The sequence below is a fragment of the Plectropomus leopardus genome, chromosome 24, assembly GCF_026936395.1.
Source record: "Plectropomus leopardus strain MGB_pleo_1.0 chromosome 24, ASM2693639v1, whole genome shotgun sequence".
Taxonomy (NCBI): domain Eukaryota; kingdom Metazoa; phylum Chordata; class Actinopteri; order Perciformes; family Serranidae; genus Plectropomus; species Plectropomus leopardus.
Window position 1 is genome coordinate 17,221,511 of NC_142199.1, and position 27,820 is coordinate 17,249,330.

A 27,820-nucleotide genomic window follows, 5' to 3' on the forward strand; every position below is an offset into this window, starting at 1 on the left:
TCAGACTGATGGGCTGCAATAATATTCATCATCTTGGACTTATGGATCTCATTTATCACATTATGGCAGTAATCAGAGTATATGCGGCTGGTGTTGTGACATTAAAAGCAGTCACTGGGTGCAAAACACCACTGGGGTCATGGGGGGTTTCATTTCAGAGCTCTGTAATAGATTTTTCAAAGTAAAGTTCTCTTAACCCTTAAATCTGAGCAAATTGGTTCAATTTCTTTTACAAAAACAAGGAAGGAATGCAATAAGCAATGAGAAAAGAGCCAAATATTAGATAGATATAAGTAAAAGGTTTCAAAATAATGTGAAAATTAGCACAATAAAGGTATCCGCAACAGGAAATTACCTTAAAAAAGTGTCAAATTAAAAGAGAAATAATGATTAAGATAATGTTTAAGATTTCTTTTTTTTCTGTAACTTTTAACAATTAAATAACATAGTTTTAAACATAACTTCTGAGCGTTTTCCTTTAAGGTTTTTTTAAAAAAATTATTTTCCAATGATTTTTCCTCTATAATTATATATATTTTTTAGCTAATTATACTAACTAATAATTACTTAGAAATTTGTTTGGAAAAAGAGGAGAGGGTTATCCAAGAAAAAGAAATAAGGTCTAGAAACCCATATATGTAATTACATTTATTTATATTTGTAGTTATTTCACAGAAAAATAGAATACATAAAATAATATATTTTTCCTTTTCATTTTAAGTTGTTTTAGGGTAATTTTTTTTTCTTTTTCTAATTTTCTAATTTCTTCCTCATTTTTGGACCGTGACCATGTCTTGTTCGGCTCCCCTTTTTTTCTTTTTTTTTTTTTGAAATTTAGGCTGGCACAATATCGATATTTGAAGTTTTAAAAAATTGAAATTGCTGCGTTCAGACGCATTTCACAAGCTATTTGAGCCTTAAAGACCCGAGCAAATTCATGTAATTTCTTATGAAAAAAAAGCAATGACCAACTTGTCAAGACATGCCCTACAATTTTTAAAATATTTATAAAATGTGACAAAAAAAAAAAAAAAAATATATATATATATATATATATATATATATATATATATATATATATATATATATACGGTATTATTCTTTTTTTAATTTGCATCAAATAAAAAGGGGGTTAAACAACACTGTTCTCCCTCTTCCATGACCTCGAATACAAAGAACTGAGCTCCACCGTGATAGTATTGAAATGTTAATAACAATAGAGCCATAATCAAAGCTTCTGATGTGCTTTGACTTGAAATATCAACAGTCATTGTCTCCAGAATGGCTGAATCCACCTTTAAGTGGACTATTATTTGCCCATAACACCGGCCTGTAAGCACCGTTCCCCTCGGACTGCCTCACTCGTCTGAGCGCTGATGGACTGCGTCTTAAGGACCACGCAGCTCGTTGAAAATATGATTTATCAGAAGTAAATGCAGCACTGAAAGCTGGCATTGTGCTGAATTAATCCTGAAGGGATGCACTCTGTAATCACAGCGGCACTTGCTCTGGTGGGCAACGCTCCGAGCTCCTCGTGCATTCCAATTTCTCCAGAATGCATTAATATTGTCCTCTAGTTCTCCCTTGGTGACAGTGGAAATTATACATTTCTATGAGGAGATCACAGGAGAAGGCGAGCACGGAACACGCCGCAATACAGCACCATGAATTTTCACACCAGTCCAGATTAAAAGTTAATGGGAAGAGCTGAAGATGTGATGTGACGAGGCCGCGTTCGCCCGCGGTCCTCCCCACCGCCGCCGAGGCCATTCTGACTTTAGTCTTCAGTTCTGTGATTCATAGATTATGACTGCTCCCTGCAGTACTTCTTTGATCATCCAACAGCAGAATCAGACCCTGACAGATGTTTTCCTTTGGAAAAACTGTCCACAAGCAGCGGCGTTACAGAGAGCAGCGTCATATTGTGTTTCATTGCCGTGGCAACACACCCTTAAATAGGTTAAGCCCTCTGCACGCGACATTTACATTTTTCTTCCAGACAGTAATGTTCGGAAACACGTGCATCTCTGACTTCTGATGTCTTCTGCTGACCTTAACGCGCTTCTTTAAGGGACATTTTGCCGATTTTCAACCAGCTCCCTGTCGAAACAGTTTGGGTCGTATGCGCCAAAAAAATGTAAACGTCTCCATCACGTGCTTCATGGAGCAATAAAATAAAACTTCAAAAGAGATACAATATATGTTATATGTTCTCTGAGCCTTGTTGTGTGTATGCATGGCCGTAACAACCTGACAAAATTACCTGATTTTTTTTTCTCACCAAAAAAAAAAAAAAAATCTGCCCCCACCAATTTTTTTTTAATATTTCACACATGAAAAAATATTTTTTTTGGACTTAGAAATCAACCACAAGAAAAAAAAAAAAATCTCACTTGCCCCTTCAGGGCTTCCGTACACTTTCCATGCACAAACTAATGCACAGAGAAAGTAGTTCTTAATTACAATAGATTTCATTTATTTGCAAAGAGAAAATAAAATAGCGTGCTCCTTGATGAGCTGTAATGTTATCGGCTCGTCTCCACATGCAGCACAGAGCACTCTGTACCTGCCGCAAAGCCAACAGTGGATCATTACGGCAACGTTGATGCTTTACATTTAATGACCTGAGATCCTACCTGACTGCCCAGGGTCGCGTTTACAACAAGCCATTAAACATTCATTACGCAGTCATTTTATGTGCTTCACACGAGGGTGTTGCAAAGGAACAAAGAGCTACTTTAAAGTCTAATCAGTTTATACGCTTTTACGGCACATTACCTCCATGCACAGTAATATTTAGTATTTTTTAATATTTAAAGTCAGATTTATTTTTATAATAGATCGCGTTTAATAGAAAGCGTGACCTCTCAGATGCACGTATTTCACACTGGAACGTTTTAAGTCACCGGCTGCACGTTTTGACTTTTTAACCAGTGTGCGACAGTTATTTAACCCTTAAAAAACAACAGCAAATTGGCTTGATTTCTTTCAAAAAAACCCATGAAATTACCCCAAAGAAAATGACCTAAAAAAAAATAAAGTGGGAGAATAAACACAGACATAAGATAATTGGGAGAATCCAACAAGCAACGACATGGCCCAAAAATTGCAAAAAAGAAAAAAAAAAAAATTGAATTAAATTAAATTAAATTAATTAAAAATTGTAAAATGTTGCAAATGCTGAAAGTAAAAATATCGTGTGTGTTTATTTTATATAACCTTTTGTGACCAAATTTTAAATATAAAAATGTCATATTTATAGATAAAATGACATTTTTTTGGGATAATTTTCGAAATAATCCCCCTCTCTTTTTTAAAACTAATTTTTAAGTAATCGTCTCGTCACCTTTTAATTAATTCATTAATTTAATTTTTGTCTTTTTGCAATTTCTTATTGCCTTTCTTTCACAGTCTTTTCCATCTGTGAGTTAAACACTGGTGTAATTGAACCGCTTTTGTGTGTGTGTGTGTGCCTCTTTTATTTTCCATCCTCACGGCCCTTTATCCACTTAGCCAATAAAATGATGCGCTTGTGACAAGACAATTAATCTCGCTGATAAAAGATGTGGCGATGAGGATCTCGCTCTCTAATTACTGGAGTGTAAATATGTGAAGTAATGTTACAAGACTGATCCATTTCTCTGCGGGAAGCCTTAATGAGGCAGATGTACATCGGGCTGACTTTGACTGTTAATCACTCCGCAGGATCCCGGTAAGCTGTGGGAATCAAACACAATGACATCAGCCGCCTTAGTCAGATAAACAGTATCCTTTTCTGATCAGCAAACTGGCAGCCGGAGAGAACTCAGCCCCAAAATGTGGTCTTTGTCTGGCAACGTGTGAATAGATTGCTTTTTTTTTTTTTGCGTAACATGCTGTTATCAGCAAGGGGAATGTAATTTTCGAATATCAACAAGTCTCCCTCCCAAGGCGAGAAAAGGCGCGAGCCAAGAACTGAGCGCCGCTGCCGCCACCAAGCAAGACTTTACTGGAGTCGTTCCAGCGCCAACGAATGAGCTGGCACTCGTCGTATCCAAGGTGATTCTGCGGAGCTGTGTGCACATTTTCTGCTTCACAACAATAAAATGAAGCTCTTTTGGATGTGAGAACTCTGACGTGAACTCACAGCGACGTAGATTCGAGGAAATCTGGCGTTTTGTGTGACACCTAAAGCGACTTAGTTTAAAAAAACAACAAAAAACGTATAAATAATAAATAGATTTTTTTTTAAATCCAAAATTTTCCATAAAAATCATTGTAATAATAATAATAATAATAATAATAATAATAATAATAATAATCATCTTCAAAATAATAATTTAAAAAATCACAAAATGTATTTAAAAAAATCACAAAATTTACTTTAAAAAAAATGTAAAAATCACAAAATCTATTAAAAAAACAAACAAACAAAAACCCCCTGAGCTTAAAAAAAAAACAAAACACAAATACAAAAATAGACAAATAAAAAAATCAACCACTTAAAGTTGGATAAGCTTTAAGTGCTTAAAAAAAATGATATGCAACGCCTCATTGGCAGATATTAAGGAGAGGCTAATGCGTGGAGAAAACAAAGAAACTTTAACGATGAACAAAGACACAAAAATACCCAAAAAAATCGCGACACGTCGACTCATATTAAACCTCCGTTACGTCGTCAGCTGCAGAAAAAAAATTCACCGTCACGGTTCTTTGGAAAAATTCCTGCTTGACTGTATTTGAAGCAGATTTCTGATTTATGGTGGACTGTCCCTTTAAAAAATATTTTTTAATTAATTAAAAAAATGTAACGCCAGTTTTCTCTGGTTCCCTTGTGGCCCCTCTTGACTTTTAAAGGGCTCCTCACATTTTCTCGCTGTAAACACAACGCACAGTGCAGCCTCCGGGCCTTGTTAGTCACGCTCAATTAGCTGCACATTATTTCCAGCTTTCCACGGGGTTCAATTTACACAAATGATTATAGTTTGTCCAAAAACCCAGAGGCTGCACTGGTTTCCAGCCACGCCGCTCTCTGGCGCTTTGCAGGACGCAGCTTATGTTTGTTCTGAAGCCTCCGAGAAGGCCGCTGTTTTCTGTAAACGGCGGGGAGGATTTGGAGGGCGGCGGCGTGTCCCGCGCAGATATGAATATTTTATTGGACGGCTCAGGGGTCACTGCGCGTCAGCCAAGACAGCCGCATAAATCAAGGGGCCGTATCAAACGGGAAGATGTTCCCGAGGTGCAGCAGACTGCTAATGTGGGGGCAGTCGTGACCCCCTTTCTGCCCGTGACACAAACACACAACAGGAACGCAGATAATGGGACTCGTTTATCATCAACACATTTGCGTGTTTATGTCGGCATAAAAAGGCATTAATTAAAACGCCCGGCACATTTGCATGCAGGAGCCACGAGGTGATACTTGGCGGGAAACACATGGAGAATTCGCCACCGTTAGAGAAATGTATGTTCTCTTTAAGGCCAAATTTTGGTTTTTTTTGTAGGGTTTTTTTTTTTTTTTTAATTTTTTATTTAAACCTTTCAAGCCAGAGCAAATTCATTTTTTTTGTTGTATTTTTATGTATTTTTAATGTATTTTTATAAAATTATTTTTTTAAAAGCAAGGAGAAAATGTCTAAAAAAAGAAAACAAGGGACTATAATTGTAATTATCATAATTACATATTTAAAATTATGTAAAAGAATTATTCAGCACCCTTTCCAGGTCTTTGTTCTTATTTTTAACTTTCTTTTTCTTTTTTTTATTAAAAAAAACCCAACAAAAAAACAACTAATTTATTATTTAAATGAAAAAAAGAGAAAAAGTTAGGGAAAAATACATTAATATTTATAATTTTTGCATATTAAGACTTGCATATACATTTTATTTTGTTGTGTTTTTTAAAATAATTTTTCAGTTAATTTTCTTGTACTTTTTTTTAAAACTAATTTCTTGCTGTATTCTACACATTTTTTTTCACGATTTTGTTTACAGCTAAACTAAAATATGTGGGGTAAAAGCTCAGGAAAAACTGTATTTATGATAAATATATTCACTTTTATTTGTTCATTTTATTTTTCATGTTTTTTTTTAAAACAAATTTGCAGGTTATTTTCTGTACTTTTTATTTCTTGCTTAAGTTAATTGCAAAGAATTAGAAGATTTAGATTTTTTTTAAGCTAGGGTAAAATGTCTTGGGGAAAAAATAAAAATAAAATATATTTATAAGATATTTAATTATATTTTAATATATTTTATTATATATTATTATTATATATATATTTAATATATTTTTTATATTATATTTTAATATTTTACAGAATCACAAATTTTCTGTTTTGTTGTTTAATTTTTTTTAATTAGTTTTTTTTTCATTTTTGGCCTATTTTATTTTCCTTTGCTCATTGCCTTCCTCCCATTCAATTTCTTTTTCTCTTATATAGTTACAAGCATGGAATTGGAGACAGTACCAAACTAATTTTTGTGTGAATGTTAAACTTTAATATAAAGTTAACAAGAACAGAAAGTCACAGCAGTGAACACGGTGTTTCAGTGCGAGCGCCTCCACGAGCAGAGCGCTCTTAGTATGAAGATTACACTTTAATGACCTGAATTCTGGGGTTGATCTGGCAGAACCGAGAGAACATTTCAGCTGATTAGAGTTCAAAACATCTCTGAGTCCCACAGAGGATAACCTGAACTGCTTTTTATTCGGCGTTTCCTGCCGTGCAGCTCCAGATTCTTATTCAAGTGCAATATGGACAGCTCTGCCAGAGGCCAAGTGCACAAATACAGACTTTAGCTGTGTCTTACTGCTCAGAGGAGACGTCTTTCTATTGACACAATGCAGCTTTTAAGAAGCATTTTAAGGGCCGGTGCACCCAAATCACCAAAAACAGCTTTAAGTATCAAAGAAAGGTTAACAGAAGCTCAAATTACAAAAAATAAAAAGGGAGCATGACTTCACTCCATTTCCTATTAATTCACTATATCTTTACATGGCAAATGGTTTGCCGCTATATTAATCCTAAAAGTCCTAAAAAGCTCTTTAAAAAAAAATAAATCGAGCTCTTTTTTAACACATGCAGCCCAAATGCAATGAGCTGTCTAACTTCATCACCGTGAAATGAGTCTGTTTTAATGAGACGTGTTGTTGCTGTCTGGCAGACATCACCCTTAGCTAACACACTACGAACTAATATATAATTCCATTCTTAACCCTTCAAAACATAGAGCAAGTTGGCTTTATTTATTTTTTGGGATTAAGGCAATCAAGCGACTTAAGGAGAAATCACCCAGAATTAAGTGAGAAATTGGCAAAAAGTAGAAGAAAACTACTTGAAAATCAGCAAAAAAAAAAAGAAGAAAAATGAACCGAAAAACAAAACTGCTGACAAATAATAAAATAATTCAAAATCTACCAATTTCTTGCAATTTGCAGGACATTTTTTGTCAAGATTCTCATTGCCCCCCCCCCCTCCATATTTCTGAAAGAAATCAAACCAATTTGATTCAATTTGATCATCCTTTTGCTGCAAAAAGATGACTTTTTTTTTGGTCAGTGTCTGATTGATTGACTTCTGGTTCCACTTTGGACACAAACGGCTGCCTCCCGGGTGAAAGTCCAAAGTTTGTTTGACCAAACAACATAATTGTTTGCCGATATCGTAATAAGAACAAGTTGAAATTAAGAACTGGACACAAACAGCTGCCTCCTGGGTGAAAGTCCAAAGTTTGTTTGACTGATCCATTTAGCCTCCCTCCCACCATATGTAGACTTTCTTGCTATTTATAGCTACTACAGTATTTGCACGTCGCATCAACATATTCCTGCGCTCAGGTTGTTCCGCTAAAGTGCGCCTCTGTGCGACGCAAGTAGGCCGATAACCAAATGTCGGTATTTGACAAATTGGCTCCATTTGAATTGAACTTACAGCAATGTGGAAGCAGCTTCAGGCACACTACAATTGCTTGATTTCCCCACAATGCAATGCAACTACACTCTTGTGGTTTTCAACGACACAGTGTTAATTGCACATCTTGCACATCTCTGACGCTGCGACAACCAACAATTACAAACACATGACGCACTCACTGCAAACGCTCAAAAACATCCCGATATCTTTGAAAAGTTCATTTCAGGCAAAATGAGGGATTTTAGTATGAAAACAGTCAGGCTGGATAATGTGAAATGAGAAAACTGATTGCAGAATTTAACGCATGAATATTGCAGCTTTAAAGCAGGGCATCAACACGCACCAAAAAAGACACAAGTCATGTTGTAGGGAGATGAAGTGAGGCAACAGCACTGATATATTTTTCCTTTTAACTGCTCAACGGTGGAACAACAAACCTGTCAAGGCTCAGCTTCAAAGAGCCCTCAGTAAACAAGCCAAGCCTTTGTGCATACTGTATGTCTCTAAATGGATCTCTGCATCCAGACTTGAGGCTGCTCAAAACTGGGTCTCCTCAGGTTATGTTTGTTTAGCGCATGAACAGAATCACAATATCATTTCGTTCAACTTAAAAGGCAGTTTCGTCTATGAGTCTAATTATGTACAGTCTGGTGCCATTATGAACAGGTGAGGGGGAGCTGCTGATGAGGCTGAGAACAACAAAGATAATGAAGACGGAGCCCGAAAATGAAGTAAAAACCGAGGCTCCACCGCAGTAATAGATATGTCTTTCCAGCTTAGTGTCTGAGTTTTGCAGCATACTTGGCATTCTCAAGGCAGAAATGAATCAATGTTTCAATTAAAGAGCCAACAATGAAAGACTGGAATGAAAGAAAGCTCCTGCAACGACTAATTGTACAAAAGGAGTCATATCTATTTGAATGAGGCACAAGAAAATGTGAGCGTTGTAAGAAATACTTGTTTACGACTTTTACAAATGCTCAGTTGAAACTTGCATACTGAATTCCTTCATTTCCTTTTCCCATTTTTTACTTTAGACACAACAAGACTTTGTGGGTTATTCTCTCGGCTGCATACCTCCAAAGGGAATAAACTGTTTTAATTTCAGAGAACACCCTGCAGAATACACTCAAGGGTTTAAGCAGAGTCATGGCACCCGTCCATCAACAATTGGTTTGTACATGCTGTAAACAGCACTGGCAGAAGACCGTCTGAAGGAGCGGGGTAGATAATACTTACACAATACTTTACACACTGATGCTTTGCTGCCAGACACAACAGACACTCAAGAGTCAGAGATGACAAGCAAAGGCTTGAACTCTAAGGCCGCTTTTAGACGAGAATGGTCCGACTAAAAATGGAAACCACCACTTTTGCAGCAGTTTTGGTTTAGCTTAGGTAAGGTAGGTAGAAGTTGCCTCATAATTTTAATTTCTCCCTAACGTGATGCCAATAAATGATGGGATGATGTGGCACAATGTTTTATTGACACAACAACAGCACAAATGGATAGGTTTAGGTGCAGGAGGTGTAGAAAAAAGCCATCACTTTCAATCGGGAAGCAACCAATGGTCCCCCCCCCCATCAAAGTCTGGGTTTGTGGGAAGTCAACTTTTATCCACCTGCCCGCCTGCCCGTCCTGTAAGCACCCTCAAGCTCCTCATATCATGTTGTTACCGACGCATTTCATGCACTTGCAAAAGGTTCCGTCTGGCCACGTTCTCAGGTGATGCTGCCAGTTCGCCTATCAGGCAATGACTGTCCAACCATCTGCTGGGATATAACAACACCGCGACCAGTTCTGTCTGGCCGTGTTTTCACCTGATGCCATTCGGCAGCGTTCCACGCACAGTTGAAAGGTGCCTTTTGGTGTTGCGCGCTTATGCCAAATGCACTGACAGAGCGGCACTATTTTACGAGTCTGGAATGAGAATGGGCTGATAAAATCTCCCCCTTGGCACAGTTGTCGTGAAATCATTGATTTAGCCACTATTCCTCCTAATTATTTTAAATTAGCTTCATTTTTCAACCTTGGAAGTTTCCGCTTGGTATGTACTCCATGCGTGTATTACCTGACATGTTAAACTTTTGTCTGTACTGGTATGTCTTGTCACGCTACTTAAGAAAAACTAGTAATAATGAAGATTTATCCAGCCGCTGGATAGATCTCCAGCTCAAGTAAAACAGTTTTGTAAGTCCAGTTTTATTTAAAAGTACATAATTGTCCAGAAAATGTCCTGAACTATGACAAAGCTTTTTTTTGCAAAATATGTATTTTACAAACTGAAGGAATATCTCTTGTGCTCATTATTCTGCTCTGACTCAAGAGAAGAGTCAGGGTGCTGTGAGAGTTCGAACTAACAGTGTGAATAATAAGTCACAGTGGAGTCAGGGAGACAGGATCTATCCTCACATCCTGTTCTCTCTGATTCCGTTCAGTTGCATTCACATGCAGCCGGACGAATCAAAAAATCAGTCATGGTTGAGGTAAACCTCCACTGACTGCAAGGAGGAAACAGCACGCAAACAAGGGTCTACAGTGTTGAAGGCACACAATTTATGACAACACACCTTATCCACCTTTATTTCTTAGGTACTTCAGTCATTATTCACACTGTCACAAGAAGTCGCTCCATTGGGAAAATGTTAACGGGCTGTTTTAAGTGTGGCGAGGACACTGTCATAAGAAAAAATATATGAAAAAGACCCCAAAAAAACCCTCAAAATCTCAGAGTTTTCATGTTCACAAGTGACGCTTTGCCCTGACAATCTCACACAGCAGCAGCAACAGCATGCTAGTGTAGATTATAATGAACAGCAGCTTCATGGAAAATGTACTTTTGTTACTAGCCTCAGGATTGCAACCTGAGGAGGACTGAACCAATGACAAGAAGTCATGCACCGGAGCTTGTAACCTTTCGCTTTTCTTCTCTGATTCGCTGGAGTCCGTTTGACACTGTTAAGCCAGCTAAGGCAAAGACCGCCTGGCTGTTGTATTTGCTTCGTGGTACAGCCCTCTTCTCGCAACCTCTAGCAAAGACTTCCTCCGGATACATAATATCTTTTGTGCCAGAGAGCAAAATTCGTATTCTGCTAATATTCCAAAGAGATCACACGTTTTAAGGAAGGTGGGATACGACAGACATTAGGATGAAAGAAAACAAAAGTTCGTCAAAAGTTTGTCAAAGCTTATGTTTTTGTCCCTGCAGAGACCTTGCTATTGGACACTGTGCTGGACTATAATGCTACCAGCAAGGACCATGGATTGGGGTGTCATGATAAGAGGTCGGGTAAAACAACAGTGGTGAGTGAAATGTGAAATGTTGCCTATGTTTTTTAAACTTATTTCTAAATCAAATACAATTTCTGGTCCTGTACACTTACTTACTAATTCAGATCAAAATACCAAACTGCTTTACATAAATTCACGCTTCCTGTAATCAACTCTCTAATTGAAAATGGAGATGCCTCCAAATAAGCGCCATAATTACCATTATCATTAGTGAGGGGAAGCCACTTCATAAACACTTGAGTCTCAAGTGTTTAGAGGCTCCCTGAGAGTAATTTGGTCCAACATGGTAAAATGATGGAGTAGATTTCACTCAGCACTATATTTAAAATGATGACCGTCATCACCTCCGTCATGTTACCATTTACACACATGTTCGGGTTTATTCAGGCTAACTTATGCATTTAACATTCCTAATAATAGTCTGATTAGCACAACAACAAAAATAAAAGGGTCTAAACGAAGAAAGTTCCCTTCTGCATGTAAGAAAAAAGAAGGACGTACGTGAAAAGTGTGAGCAAAATATAGATCATGTTACGACAGCGTGCTCCAGTGCTGATTAAATTCCTTTGCAAATATAGAGACACGGCAAAATTTAGATGACATTCACAGTCAGCCATAACTTTTATGTGTTGCGGGAATGTCTTTTTTTTCATCACTGTGAAAAAAAAGAAGAAAAAAAAGATCAGTATCAAGGCATTCTTGAGATATTTCATTCAGGGAAATGAGATTGACACAATACAATGGGGACCTTTGACTACCAAAAATCTTATCAGTCCAAGTGGATGTTTGTGCCAAATTTGAGGAAATTCTCTCAAAGTGTCACAGTGAACTTTGAACACCAAAATCTAATCAGTACATTCTTGAGTCCAAGTGGACTTTTGTGCCAAATCTGAGGAATTTCATTTAAGGTTCCCTTTGCAATATCACATTAACAAGAATGAGCTTTCACATAAGGTCACAGTGACCTTGACCTTTAAACGCCAAAGTCTAACTAGTTCTACCTTGAGTGTAAGTGGATGTTTGTGCCAAATCTGAGGAAATTCTGTCACGGTTTTTGAGATACTGTTTTCATAATGAGATGGGCGCCAGGTCACAGTGATCTTTGACCACCAAATTGAAATCACTTCGTCATTGAGTCCAAGTTGATGTTTGTGCCAAATATGCGGAAATTGCGGCCAGATGTTGTTGTTATATTGTGGTAAAAACAATGAGATGGACCGTTCACAATGACTTTGACCTTTGACCACCAAAATCTAATTAGTTCATCACTGAGTCCAAGTTGATGTTTGTGCCAAATATGCGGAAATTGCAGCTAGATGTTGTTGTTATATTGTGGTAAAAACTATGAGATGGACCGTTCACAATGACTTTGACCTTTGACCACCAAAATCTAATCAGTTCATCATTGAGTCCAAGTTGATGTTTGTGCCAAATATGCGGAAATTGCGGGCAGATGTTGTTGTGATATTGTGGTGAAAACAATGAGATGGACCGTTCACAATGACTTTGACCTTTGACCACCAAAATCTAATCAGTTCATCACTGAGTCCAAGTTGATGTTTGTGCCAAATATGCGGAAATTGCGGCCAGATGTTGTTGTTATATTGTGGTAAAAACAATGAGATGGACCGTTCACAATGACTTTGACCTTTGACCACCAAAATCTAATCAGTTCATCATTGAGTCCAAGTTGATGTTTGTGCCAAATAGAAAAAATTCTCCCAACACGTTCTTAAGATATCCTGTTCATGAGAATGGGACGTATGGAAGGACAGACTACCAGAAATCATAGTCCCTCCGGCCATGGCTATCATTAAATCAACATTTAAATGGGATACAGCAAACAAAAATTGCTGCTTGTAGCCTGATTAACGTTTTTGATTTAGAGTTTTACTGAAACGGGGTTTCTGATTTTTGGGATACAGGTGAAATGAAACCTGCCAGCCAATCAGATAGCGCTCTTTTCAGCCAGACTCATGGTAGTCCTTCTGTTTTGTCGTGAAATGTCACGTCTTTCACTAAGGACTCAAGGACAGCAGTGTGTACCAGGTACTCCGCTTGACTTTATTCCCCCGGGTGAAAAGTATTGATCCTAGTTGCCGAATTAGCATTTCATATCACCTTTCCTCATTTAAAATGGTGATTGCTGATATCTCACCCAGGACAAATGGTCGGCTGGGGAATTGCCGCTGAGGGCGATACCGATCAGCCACGTAGAGTTAACGAGCTTATCATGGCAATGTAAATAGCGGCGCGCGTGTGTGCGTATGCGTGCGTTGATTGCTTTAGGGCCCGTCCCTCCTGTGGAAGTGTCACGGTTGATAATCAAAGGATAAACTGGAGGAGAATTAGAAATGACTGTATCGTCGGTGGATGTGACAGTGTCGGCTTTAAAGGATGATCATCTTTGGTGGTTTGTCATACTGTAAGAAGATCGGATTCATCAACTGCTGGTGCGGTTATAAATCAAAACGCGTGTATTGATCTCCGTCTACTGAATCAAAGTGAATTAATTTAGCCGGCGCATCTGCTGGTCGATGAGTCCATCTACGCTCTGACTGAGAACGGTAATAACAGGAGCTTCATAAGTGGAGATAATTAGTGAATGTTTTAGAGGGCTGACTCTAATGCCTTTGATAGCTAATATTTGTGCATTTATAATCCATACAATTGCACTCTGCAGATATACAGAATCATAACAGTCCTCAAACCATCAGTCCGACCGCATTTAATGGATGCAGCAAGAAAACTACTTGACGAATTCTTTTCCTTTGCAAGGAAAGGCCATGGGAGTTTGCCAAACCATTTTACATGTATTTTGTGGACTCTAAGAAAGCTTATTACTCTGTTCCTTGGTGTGTTGTGGAGGTTGGTGTTGGCATAAAGGGTGCCAGGGCCATTTCAATGACTCACCAATGTACTTGAAGAAATAATACCGTCCAAATTCTTAACCAAAAGTCTCCAATAAATCTGACAAGTTGATCTTATTTAAAATGATCTTGGAAACCGATTGCCTTGAAAAAGGAAAGTAAATATAACTGTTGATTTATCTTTACTTTATATCTAATTGTTAAGTTTAGTTTGAATTTAAGTATTTTTACTTAATCTGGTGAAGTTGTTGCAATTTGCAAATGACAATTGGAACGACTGGATTAGCAATATTTATGAAAAGTATGAGTCATGATTGCAGCCTTCCAAAATGCATAATGCATAAATAACTGATCACCGTTATGTGAGATATGTGCACATTCTGGGACGTTACCTTTCATAGGAAACCATATGAGCGGCGCATGACAACAGCCCGAATATTTAGGACGAGGTTTCTGCAGCCCGCCCTGTGTGCACAAAGCATAATGCAAGTGTTTTTGTTCTGTAACATTCAAAACAAATCTGGTGGCGCCGCCGGGCTGGCGACCTGGACTCGTGGTGCTGTTTTAGTGGGTGAGTGCAATAGGTTTCGTGCGCAATGTTTGCACAATTTGAAACTGTGACTATGTGCAGTTGCATATCTGGTATTGTTTTTGTTCAGGCTGTTGTGTTATATCATGGTGTGGACATTTTTTTGTTGTTGTAAGTGTGGAGACATTATTTTTGCAGCACTGAGTGCAAGACAAATTTTCTTTGCAGGGACAATAAAGTGTATCGTATCGTATCGTATTGTACTTTACCGTACTGTACCGTGCCACATTGTATCGTATCGTATCGTGTTGCATCATACTGCACCATACCACATCGTACTGCATTGTATTATACCGCATTGACTGTACCGCATCCTCATGGTATCGTACCGTATCGTATACTACAGCATCGCATTGTATCGTATACTACGGCATCGCATTGTATCGTATCGTATTGTATCGTATCGTATCGTATCGTAACATAGTTTTAAATATGAGATTTTAATGATTCCAAATATTATTTTTTGGACTTTAAATTTTTTTTTTTCAAATAATTTTTTTCTACCCCTCTCCCCTTCTTAAAACCAAAATTTCATGCTATTTTCTTGTCAGTTTTTACTTATTTCTTGCAATTTGTCGGACATTGTTTGCAAAGTTGGTTATTGCCGTATTTCCCCATGTTAAAAAAAGAAAATCAAATCAATTGAGATGGGTTCTACTTTGAGTTTTAGGCCTTATTATACTGAGTGTTTCAAATCTTCTCCGTCATATCAAAGACGGACGACACTCACTGCTGCTGTCTGAAACGAAAAGCCGATGTTTGCGCGTGGATCTGCATGTAATAATTAGGCAGCAAACATAAAGCTTTGAACAGGAGCATGGCGGTCTAATTGTAGCATGTCTCTGCAGCAGTCCCACTCCAGAGGGAGATGTGAAAAACCAACTAACTGTGTTTCTGGCTGTGATTTTTTTTTTTTTTTTTACCACTCCACTATTTATATCTACAGACACACTGTCTCAGTCAGACAGCAAAGTGTCGCTCCGGGCTACCTTCACAGCGATCTCCTGCTACTTCTCCCAGACTGTCATCTTCTGCTTGTTGTGTTGATTTGTGGGATTGGAAGCATCATCGGGCTTAGATGCCGTTTCCTCTGCATCCTGCTGGAAATGAATAAAAATACTTTTTTTTTTTTCCAGTCAGAGTTGTTCTATTTACACAAAATGTTTCATCAGAAATTTTCCCTCCATACCCTTCTTGCTCCGAGCCCTCCGTCAGTCTGAGCAGTTCCCTAAACTACACAATTTGGCACAAAGCACACTCGACGGAACTCAAAGCCTCCATTTCGCACTCACCGTCCCCCAATTAGACCTGAAATCCATAAGCTCATTAGATTGTCCAGGTTACGGGGTTCTCTCATTCCCCTGACATATCTTTCACACTAACAAGACAAACTCTGTTAACATGGAGCTTCCAATTATTCCGAAAAATGTGGCAGCGCCGCTTACAATGCAGTGAGCAGCCTTTTTGTTAGTCATTTGCTGTGGCCTGTCTGTGTGACACACTCCGGAGGATGGAGATGTGAGAAAACAGGAATTTAACTTGATAAAAACATTTTGTTAGAAACACAGCGTCTACGGGCCTTGTTGTGAGGACTTATGTGAGCAGCGGCATTCCAAAGTTGTGGAAATGGGCACTCGGATTTTACACAAAAAGTCAGTTTAGTTAGTCATGGTTTGTGCAACTCAGCCTGTTAAAAAAACAGATGCTGAATGTCTTGTTTTGCCAGAGGGAAGAGCTTTGTAAAGTCTAAGAAAATAATGTATAATGACTATATATTTGGGGTATATTACACCCCAAATTCACACACACACACACACACACACACACACACACATATACAAATATACATATATATGCATCAAAACTACCCACGTATAGTAAAATTATTTCATAACTTTTATTCTATTCTGTGTGAACGTAACATTATGCTTAATGCACCCAAACAACAAGATCAGCTGATCAGCTCTTCAGAGGACAGGATGTCTCACGTCTCTTAAAACCGTCTGTGCTCGTGTCCTCTGACCTCTCGTGGTTTCCTTGTGTGTCTCCATCATGGATCTGTTACAAATCTGGATACATTTATTGATTTTATCTGCATCCAGACATATAATAGATCCATGATCCTCGAGTGGGCTGGGCTTAGAGTCAAGGGAAAGCAAAGGAAGGAAGCAAGGATGCAAAACGGCTATGGACTTCATTTCCCACAAGCTATTGCGCTGGGACAACTAAGAAGTATTCCTGAGCGCAGTGTTTGCAAAGAATTTATTCTTATTAATAATATTATTTTGGTCTGTTATCGTAGCAAAAATAGTAGCAGTATTTGCTTTGCTCGGTCACATTTACCGTGGTTCCGTTTTTGTTTGTTTGTTTATTTTTGCGCCACTTCCACGCGGAAGTGTGGTCATAGAGCCAGCATGTCTGCAGCATTAGACAGCTACAAACACGTGAGCTATGTTATTTTCGACATGGATGGATTGTTATTAGGTATTGATTCGTTTTGATTGTTGTATCTTGTAGTTTGGTTTGACGTTTTGGACGCGGTGGTTGTACGTTAAAGTTAAATCTACGCTGACACCGATTCACGGTGAAGTGCTGCAGAACTGCATAGAAAAACAGAAGTTAATGTCCATTTCCTTGCGCATGTTCAATAAAACTTATCACACCGAAGTTTATTTGTTGTTTTTGTTGTTTTTATAACATACGGCTGAATTCGGCATACATATGATGTATTATTTTTTGATACAAATTGCAGAAAATCAACCTGTAACTGTTGTTAGTTCGTTTTCCGGCGACTGTGACCAACTTTCCAAATTTAATATTTAAATGATCGTTTGAAAATTATTAATCAGACATATGCCGAATTAAAGATTTACATCTACAGACCAGTTGTAGCATAATTCTCATCATGATTGGTGATTATATAATTTATACTAAATCCGAACACTTAAAATGACCGCATATTTCAATGAAGTTTGACTTGATCCTTTTAACCTTTATTTTTTATTCTTTTTTTCTTCATGATTAATGATGAGTGCTACATGGGGGGTGTCTTTATTTATTTTTTTTATCTTATTATTCATCATTCATAAATAAGTTGTTAGATTTGAAAAACTTTGTGATAATGGTTAATTTATGGTTAAATGGATTAAATGGTTTCTGATGGAGGTGTTTGTCATGTGATTTGTACGGAGATTGTCTGAAATATGAAAATCCAGCAATAATGTCTAATTTGACAGTTTCTGACAATGATGTATGGTGTAATTTTGTTGAATTTTGAAGTTGTATGAATAAATAGCTCAAAAATTTGCAAGAAAATTGTAAAAAAAAAAAAAAAAAAAAAAAAAGGACAAGAAAATTACCTGGAAAAAAAAGAAAAGCATATTAAAAGAAAAGGATTAACCTGAAAAAGTGCTTAAAAATCATATTTTTTTAACAGGTAATTATTATATTATGAGGGTTAGACACTGTTTGAGGTCAAAGCCAACTGTTGTAGTCCCTGTTTGTTTTTTTTAAATTGCTGAAATGATTTTTGGCAGTGCACCAAAGCCTCCATTCATATGCAGCCTTAAATGACATTTAAATGAAAGTTATCCATCTCTTTGCGCTTTCCCCCTTTTTTTTTTTTTTTTAGACACGGAGCGACTGTACACTGTGTCCTTTCAGCAAGTCTGTGACCGCTTTGGAAAGCAATACACTTGGGACGTGAAGTCATCAGTGATGGGGAAAAAGGCTCTGGATGCTGCCCAAATGATCCGGGACGCTCTGGAGCTTCCCATGACAGCTGAAGAACTTCTTGCCGAAACCAGAGAAATACAAGAGAGCATCTTTCCCTCTGCCAAACTCATGCCAGGTATGCCTGATTGATCACATTTAACCTTCAGTAGTTGTATTTTTTATTGTCTTTTCACAAGAGAATACCAAAATATAAAATGGTAAAATGCTTTATTTTACACTCAACGGTGGCCTGTCATCGGCTCTCGTGTGGGCTGCCGTTCTCTTTATTCTACATGTAGGCTGTGTTTGTTTTATGCAGCTGTTTTGCAGCTGTGCAACTAATGGCATGTGTGCTTTCCATTTGCAGGATTTTCCTAGAAAACAATGTAATGAGTCACACAAATGTAATCCAATTTCTGCAAGGAATTTCTTCAAATTTGGCACATTCAATTGGACTAAATGAGAAATTGATTAGCTGTGACATTGCATCCATCTTGTTCCCTTCAAATTTGGCACGGACGTCCACATGGACGATGACTTGCAATATCTGAAAAACAACTTGAAGGAATGTCTTAAAATTTGGCGCAAATGTCTACTTGGATGTTACAATAAATTGATCCTATGTTGGTGGTCAAAGGTCAAGGTCACTGTGACGTCATCTGTCTCATTCTTGTGAATGCAAACTCTCAAGAACAATCTCAGGGAATCCCTTAAAATTTGCTACAAACATCCACTTGGATACAGCATTGAAATTATTCTTTCAAAGGTCAAGGTAACTGTGACATTATCTGTCACATCCTTGTCAAAACAATATCTCAAGAACAACTTTAGGCAATTTCTTCAAATTTGGCACCAACGTCCACTTGGACTCAATGATGAACTGATCAGAGTTAGGTAATCAAAGGTCAAGGTCATTGTGACCTTGCGTCCACCTCATTCATATGAAAGGGATATTTTGGGGCAATTACTTCAAATTTGGCACAGTCGCCACTTGGACTCAGTGATGAACTAATTAGAATTTGGTGGTCAAAGGTCAAGGTCACTGTGACGTCATCTGTCTCATTCTTGTGAATGCAAACTCTCAAGAACAATCTCAGGGAATCCCTTAAAATTTGCTACAAACATCCACTTGGATTCAGCATTGAAATTATTCTTTGTAGTTGATCAAAGGTCAAGGTAACTGTGACATTATCTGTCACATCCTTGTCAAAACAATATCTCAAGAACAACTTTAGGCAATTTCTTCAAATTTGGCACCAACGTCCACTTGGACTCAATGATGAACTGATCAGAGTTAGGTAATCAAAGGTCAAGGTCATTGTGACCTTGCGTCCACCTCATTCATATGAAAGGGATATTTTGGGGCAATTACTTCAAATTTGGCACAGTCGCCACTTGGACTCAGTGATGAACTAATTAGAATTTGGTGGTCAAAGGTCAAGGTCACTGTGACCTCGCGAAACACAAGCCATAGGTCAAGAATTCATGCTACTTATGACACAATTTCTCACAAATATCTAATAGGATAAAATGCTAAAATGTTGAGAATATGTATACAAAAACTGCTGATTAAAGATAAAAAAAATAATTACCGATGACAAATTCAAGCAGGTCTCGACCGTGACAGCTTAATTTTTACAGTTTCAGTTTTAATTGTTAATAGTTTACCTCCTGGTCTAACCAGCTACTCTAATCATCATAAAGACCTGTTTTTTTTCTCGAAATAATTATAAATTGGCACAGCGAGAAAAGCACATCTAATAAATGTGAAACATAAGGCCGGTGATTCAGCAGGTGCAGCAGCCTTTCATAATCTAATTTATCAGTTGAAGCCTGGATTTTGTAAGAATGTCATGCCATCATTGAATTATAATGGGAAACATTTCATTTGTGCTATGCTATTAGAGAGAACAAGTGTTCGCTGTTGAAAACCTCGCAGGAGGACACTATGACCAGGCTCTTTGTTGTTAATATCAGTAGTTTTAGTTGTAAAGGACTATATACAAGAACGTAACGTATTACAGACACTGAAAAAAGCATTGCATTTTTTGTCTTCAATGCATAATTGTGAGTGATGATCACTAAATTTGGGAAAAAGTGGATATATCAATATCGGTTATCCAATATTGTGCATTCCTATTATATAAACATTAGCACTTTACAAGGAATCTTGGGGTTTGTAGTCTGTAAAAATTCGTAGACCTTTCCTTGGGCTTCTGGGATTCCTGGAATTGTCTTCAATGCATAATTGTGAGTAATGATCGCTAAATTTGGGAAAAAGTAGATATATCAATATCGGTTATCCAATATTGTGCATTCCAATTATAGAAACATTAGCACTTTACAAGGAATCTTGGGGCTTGTAGTCTGTAAAAATTCGTAGACCTTTCCTTGGGCTTCTGGGATTCCTGGAATTGTAGTTCCATATTCTTCCTGTAGTCTATTTTTGCCTCCCTTGCTGCTCTTTTTTTTACATTGTAGACTCTAACTCTAGTCTTTTGTACAGCTGATTTGCGATTTTACAGATTCACTGATGTCATCAATGGCGTTGGCGGTGGTGTCCTTGAAGCTGATTTCCAAATCCTAGGATAGCGTAGGAACAGCCCGCCTCACTTTTGGCTAATACTTGTTTTTATCAGTTGGATCGGTCAGGTTTCAGTGACGTGGGATTGGTTCGGGTGAAGTCAGTACGTTTCCATGCACACTTAAATTGACCTACGCTAGACACCTACACAGGACTACTGTCCTCGTCCGAGTATACAAGCATGCGAAAGAATCGATTTAATGACAGAAGAATGACAGACGCCGCCATGGTAGGCGGATAGTTTGAATGGACCTTTTTCCAGTGGTGGTATGGAGCATGCACAGTCCAGTTTAGGTCCGACTGAGGTGTACACAAAAAGGTACTTTAAAAAAATAAAGAGAATCTCCTGCACAGTATCCCGCTTACGTGGATAAAATGTCATTTTAATGGCTGCTGTTTACTTTGTCCTTTTAAAAAAACTAAAAGTAAACTAAAAATATTCAGGTTCTACACTCTGTAACATTTATTTGGCTCAGATGCTACTTTGCAAAGAATTTACAGGCAAGCTGTTTACATTCACTTTGTAGCAGATGCTCCTTTGTAACTGTTCTTTATGCGGTTCTCTGCTAATTAAGTCTGCATTTCATTATGGATGCCGCGAGCGATGCCAAGCGCTCCCTGAGACGTCTTCACTTGACAAATTAAGAGATATTAATTTTGATTTCGAAAAAAAAAAGCATTGAAAGTAAGCTAAGATGTTCTAAAACAATTTCTCGTGCATTTCTTTATTGCAGCACCACACATGTAGTTTTATCGCCACTGAAATACAAGTAAATACTTGTGTTTAATCTTGATTAAAAATTGTTCTAATTAACTTGATTACAGTTTTTTGAGTAGATTGACAGCACTAATAGAAGTATATTCACTAGCTGTGTGGAAAGGAGTTCCATATCAGGATTTTCATTGAAAACATTTGCTCGTATCGTCCAATCTAAAGCGTCTTTTGCAATATGTGCGCCGTTAGGTGTGGAGAGACTGGTGCACCATCTGAAGAAGCACCGGATCCCGATCGCAGTGGCCACCAGCTCAGCTGGCGTGACGTTCAAGTTAAAGACGAGCCAACACGAAGACTTCTTTAGTCTGTTCGACCATATTGTCCTGGGTGATGATCCCGAGGTGAAGAACCACAAACCTCAACCCGACTCTTTCCTAGTCTGTGCCAGCAGATTCAACCCCCCGGCTTCTCCAGAGAAGGTACGAACTGCAGATTATTACACACTTTAAAGGGACAGTTGACCCAAAAATGAAAACTCATTCATGCCACATGCTGATAGAAAGTCAGGTGAAGTTTTACAGTCCACAAAACACGGGGAAAAGGCGTTGCACTCATCTCCCGAACAATTAAAGCAAATGGAGACCAAAAAAACAAAAAACTTAATGAAACTGCAAAATGTCTCCATACTGCTCGTCAAAAGTAATCCAAGTCTCCTGAAGCCCAGACGTGCCAATTTGTTTTGAAAAATGTCACTGCTGTCATTTTTTAGCTTTGTTGTGCTGTGCTGTTGGACTCATTAATAAGGTTGTACCAGATTTGGGTGGTTGAAGGCCGAAGGTTAAGATCACTGTGACTTGTTTTCGAAAGTATTTGCTTAAAAAACGAAATACTGCCTGAGTTATTTCTTGATTATTGCACCATTATGTCAAGTCTATCTTTTCACACTTCTTTCAGTGCTGTTTGTCTCCCCGTTTGACCACCAAGGATGTGACCAAACATGCACGAGCCTATCAGAGGTTCGATACTATAATGCAGGCTGTGGTGACAGGGCTAACTGATGGCTTTGAGGTGTTATAGTTCATCACTAGATACAGTTGTCATGTCAGCTCATTAGAAACAAGTTTTTACTTTTGTAGATGTGCTTTTTATGTCATTATATTTCAGTTTTTCAAATGTCATTGCTTTTTTTTTTACACCGACGTGTAAAAGTCAGTTTGCCTAATGCACTGAAAAACACGAGTGGAGCTCAGATGAACTCCGAGCTGTCAGTCATCTCCACCTGCTGCCGAGCTCCTCCACCTTAATTACAGCTCACATACAGCTGCAGTCTCATTACTTCTGTCTGACTAACTGCTGTCCCCTTTTCTCCTCTCTCTTTCTCTCTCTGTCCCTCTTTCTCCAGTTCCCTTCTTGCTGTGTAATTTCGTCTCTATATTATATGTTAATAACTCTCCTTTGTAACATAGTAGCCATTAACTGACGAATGGTGTTTATACAGTTCATCTTGCATATATATTGTTTATTGTGCAATAAAAGCTGGTATTCAAATAATGGTAAAGTCCCAAATCGAGCCCAATTAATACTGGAAGTTTAGGGCCGATGCTGATCAACATCTATGGGATATTTGGAGCCGATATGAAATAAATAAAAGTGAATTTTTTTCTGTCAATATTTAGAATTTGCAATATGATAAAACTCCAACACCAAACTTTGTCTAAATGCCTCAACTTTCAACATCAAAATTAACAATTTTAAGAAATTAAATGTATCAAAATTACAAAAATGACATAAATTAAATTTAATTAAATAAGACTAAATAAATAGGTTTTCAGCTTTCAATATTTCTAATAATGTCTAATATTTAATGTTAGTTGTCTTGTTAGTCTCTATTTCCCATTGAAGCCAGACAAACGTCTCCTGTTCGCCTATTTTAGATGCAGGAGGAAATAAGAATTAAGAACTTTTTATTGTAATTCTCTGCTGCGTCTGTGTTGATTATTGATTTGGAGTGTGGCAGTTACATAATGAATGCAGTATATGCTTTTATGCGGTTAATTTTTTTCCTTTTTTTTGTGGTGTGTAAATATTTTTGCATTATATTGAAATGTAAAGTAGCACTAGCAGTATGTCAACACTGCATCCTATATTTAGTTGTATTTAGCTGCCTGTTTGTCAGCCAACGGCTTTATATTTGCACCTAATGTGTTCCATTTGCAGTAATGCAGGCAGGGCCTGATGTCAGCCGCTCTCAGCACACACACACACACACACACACACACACACACATTTACTGTGGCACTTTGATCAAAAGTGGTGAGCTTTCAGGGTTCATGGGCTGTTTAAGATATATTTTCAGACACTCTGGAAGCCTTTCGCAGTGTTGAGTCAGTCTAAAATAGCTGCCAAATATCTCACTAAAAGACAGCGAATAGCAGTGTGAGGCCTGACCTACTTTCAGGAAAACTAGACCACATGTAAAAATGGAAGTATTATGCTAATTTGAACAAATCTACTGTTGATCTCTGTGCAGTGCCTGACTTGCTAATGAATATGTAATTGAATGACATGCTCGCCTTTGTCGCCGCGGTTTCATTCGGTTTTAAACTCTTTTTGTGTACAGTTGTCGCGTCCTTTTAGGAATATGCTGAAAGTGATATCAGCGTTATCAGCTATAAATCATGATTGTGGCATTTATTTTTTTTTATGTTTTGAGGATTTTTTAAAAAATGATGTTACTGAGCCAAAGTGAAGCTGGGATGGAACTGAGAGGACTGAATGGTGCGGACTGTTTTTAGATTACAGCTAATGATGCGCATATTGAAGAAAAACACTGTAAAAACAAAAGGAAAAAAAATGTTTTAGCTTGAAAAAGTTCGTGTCGTTTTTAATTCGACTGAATTTGAGAGTACGAGTTGAGGCACTTAACTTCTCAAATTCAGTCAACTTTAAAGTTACACTGAGTTTTACTAAATGACACTCATTTTTTAAGTAAAAACAAATTATCTATCACACTCCAGCTGAAAACAACCAGGCTGCATTGATATATATATTTCTACGATGAACAAATTTCTCTTCATTTTAAGCTTCAGTCGCTGCTATGACAACTCAGAGAGCGCCTTTTCTTTTGAATTGGTATAATCCGAATTCTCTCCTGTCAGTCATCGTGCCTTAAAACCAAACCGCGGACTTTTTATGTCCTTTTCTAAGCGTCGCCTTCAACCAGCACATCCTCCACATTCACATTTGATCGGAACAGCAACAACGCGCACAAAGGTTGAACTGCAAACATGCCCTTGGGATGTAAATTATGATAATAGAAGAGAAAAATAAGTCGATTTCTTTTTTGTTTTTAAAAGCATGAAAAGTATCTTTCATCGAAGTGCCTCTTATTAACATCCGCCCACTCATATTGCATTCAGCATTCATGCAAACAGGTGTGCATGTGAAGCAAATAACTGGGTGTTCAGACATTTACTTTTTTGTACAAATACATCTTTAGAAATGTTTTGAACAATAAAACGGCCATGGTACAGTGTGCAGTGTGAAGTGAACGCATAAAATGAATCTGCAAACATAGAAATAATGTAACCAGTGGCTGGAATAATATGTTTCCCGAACTAACATGGAGCACAACATAGCTCTTTTACCTCATTAACAGTTTGACAGCCTCCATTTACCTTGATGGACTCTTAAAAACTTAAATAAATGGCAGGCTACATCCAAATTTGTTGTTTTAGTACCACTACAGTTAATGGAGGACGTTAAAATCCAACAATAAAAGTGTCGATTGAGCAACCCCAAATACAAATGTGAAGGATTACTTTTTGTAATCCTTGTTTTTTGTCAGATACCTGTCATGAGCATTTAAAAAAAAAGAATTTTGTTAAAAATATGCCAAGGGAAATGTCAAAATAACCAGAACACTAGATTTATAATTATCATAGCTAAATTTAAAAAAAAAAAAAAGTTACATAGGAGTATTATTTTTTTAGGCACATTTTCTCGTATTTTTTTTTCCAATTTTTTTGCTCATTTTTGGGTCATTTTTTCTGAAGATGCTCGTTGTCTTCTCGCTGTGTTCTCGAAAGAAATCAAGCCAGAAATCAACCCTTTCGAAAGGTTCAGATGACTAGAAATGGAATTTGCGTTTAAAAATAAATAAATAAACGGCATTCATACGGTAACATTGTGAAAATTAAAATACTGCAGTATGCATGCCAGGCCAGTAGTTGGCGGTATAACTTTGAAATGACACGCCATAGAACTACGTGGCCATAATGTTCGCAGAGGATCTGCGCATTGCCAATTTTCACGGTACCAGACGATTTTTCAAAAGCTTTTTTAGGCTCCCAAAACACAGTTGTTGTATGGTCGAAAGTTTAACATTTAATGCAAGAACCGTTGCCGTGTAAACAGCAACTTAGACGGTTATTGACTGTTTTAGGTAGGCCCTTTTAAAAGTATCTAAAATAAGTTTTATCAACCACTCGCCACAGCGAAACCGTGGAAATTTGCCTTCATTTCTGTCAAAAACATGCAAAGAAGCAAAATGAGCAACGAAGAAGAAACGACGCAAAAATTTGAAATTGAAATCAGCAAAAAGTATGAGAAAATTGCCTGAAAATGATTTTAAAATTTAAAAAAAATAAAACCAAATCAAACAAGTAAATCAATAAAATAGTGCTTAGAAAGTATAATAAGCCGCAATTTTAAATATGTAATTATGACCATTATATATTTAGTTTTCCCCTAGCTTTTATTCTTTTTCCCTTTTAGACATTTTTCACCAGCTTTTTAAAAAATAATTTTCTAAATCGACTCATTTTGTGCAATTTGTGAAACATTCACTACCAAGTTGCCTTTTTCTCATGTTTATGACAGAAATTATACCAATTTGTTAAGGGATCAATGGTTTAAATGCTCGTCTAAAAAACAGAAGAAAATCAGATGTTCATCGTAATTACGCCATATTAAAGGGACCATTTAACATGTGTTAACTATAAACTCTGCATTCAAAAATTGGCTATTGGATGATACACAAACCAAGAGAAACCATCCAAAAGTGAGCTATCGTGGCGTTTTCCTCTCACCGCATTTGGATATTTACAGCCTAATTTAACACGGCGATCTGAGGTGTCCAATTGATACATTCTCGCTAACTCTTCCCTGCTCTCATCTGAAAGGTTTTTTTTTTTCGTCGCTGCAAATAGGTCTGCCTGTGGCACGGCGCACCTGATTTTTTAATCTGGAGCCAGCCACGGTTAGGGCTGGCATTTTTCTTGATGAGATATGAAACTAAGGCTCAGAGGGGGAATCGACAGAGTGTTCAGTGGAATAACGAATGATGATGCGTCACTCCCCTGCTCCCACTCCGCGACAGGAGAGAGGAGGAGGAGGGGTGAGGAGGGGTGAGCGGCAGGAGCGCTAGACAAGAAAGGAGGAGAGCAGACAGAGGCAAAGCGAGAGGGAGGAGGGAGGAGAGGAGGTGGTAAACAGCCGTATGGTAATAACACGTATCCGATTGTCAGCTCCTCGTGCCCTAATCTCAACTCCGATGAAAAAACACCAGCTTGATTTTTATTTGGTAAGAGACATAAGAAACAGGTCGATAAATGCAGTCGTACGTGCACACCTCGACAATTTTTTAAATTAAAAGATTGTATATAGTCATGCAGAATCATCAATATGCATTTTAAAAAAAAAAAAAAAAAGCTTATATGTATGGAATATAAAGACTGTCGGTGCCAAATTCTTGTGCTGCCCTCCGAATTTAAGCAAATTCAGAAATGAATTAAAAAAAAGACAGTGAGCAGCTTGATAAGAAATGTTCCATAAATTGCAAGAATTTAGTAAATTTAGAAAATAATTTAAAAGACCAAAAATAAAATAAAATTAACAATATGGAATTTTTTTAAGGGAGAAATATACAATTGTAATATTCAGAATTACATCCTTAAAATTATGTTATGACTACTGTATTTTTTTAAGCATTCTTTTTTTTTCCAAATTTTGTTTGCCTCGTTTTATAAAAAAAAAAAAGTATTTATTTAACTAGAAGAGTCCAAAAACTCGGGTCATTTTCTTGTACTTTTTACAGATTTCGTTGGCGAGTTGTCTCTGGTCTCAAACATGACGTAGGACGTTGAACACATAGTGACGTT

The 27,820-nt window shown here is 37.5% G+C and overlaps 1 protein-coding gene and 1 long non-coding RNA gene across 2 annotated transcripts in view; one reads left to right on the forward strand and one right to left on the reverse strand.

Moving 5' to 3' along the window:
- The window catches only part of LOC148185527 (uncharacterized), a 214,197-nt gene that overhangs the window by 8,248 nt on the left and 178,129 nt on the right, over window positions 1–27,820 (reverse strand). The window lies entirely within an intron of this gene.
- Window positions 16,974–27,820, forward strand: part of pudp (pseudouridine 5'-phosphatase) — a 29,505-nt gene continuing 18,658 nt past the window's right edge. The window contains exons 1-3 of the mRNA XM_042513241.2: window positions 16,974–17,130; window positions 18,278–18,496; window positions 21,909–22,138. Of these exons, the coding sequence (XP_042369175.1) occupies window positions 17,061–17,130; window positions 18,278–18,496; window positions 21,909–22,138 (519 nt within the window). The 5' untranslated portion in view covers window positions 16,974–17,060. The remainder of the gene's footprint in view (window positions 17,131–18,277; window positions 18,497–21,908; window positions 22,139–27,820) is intronic.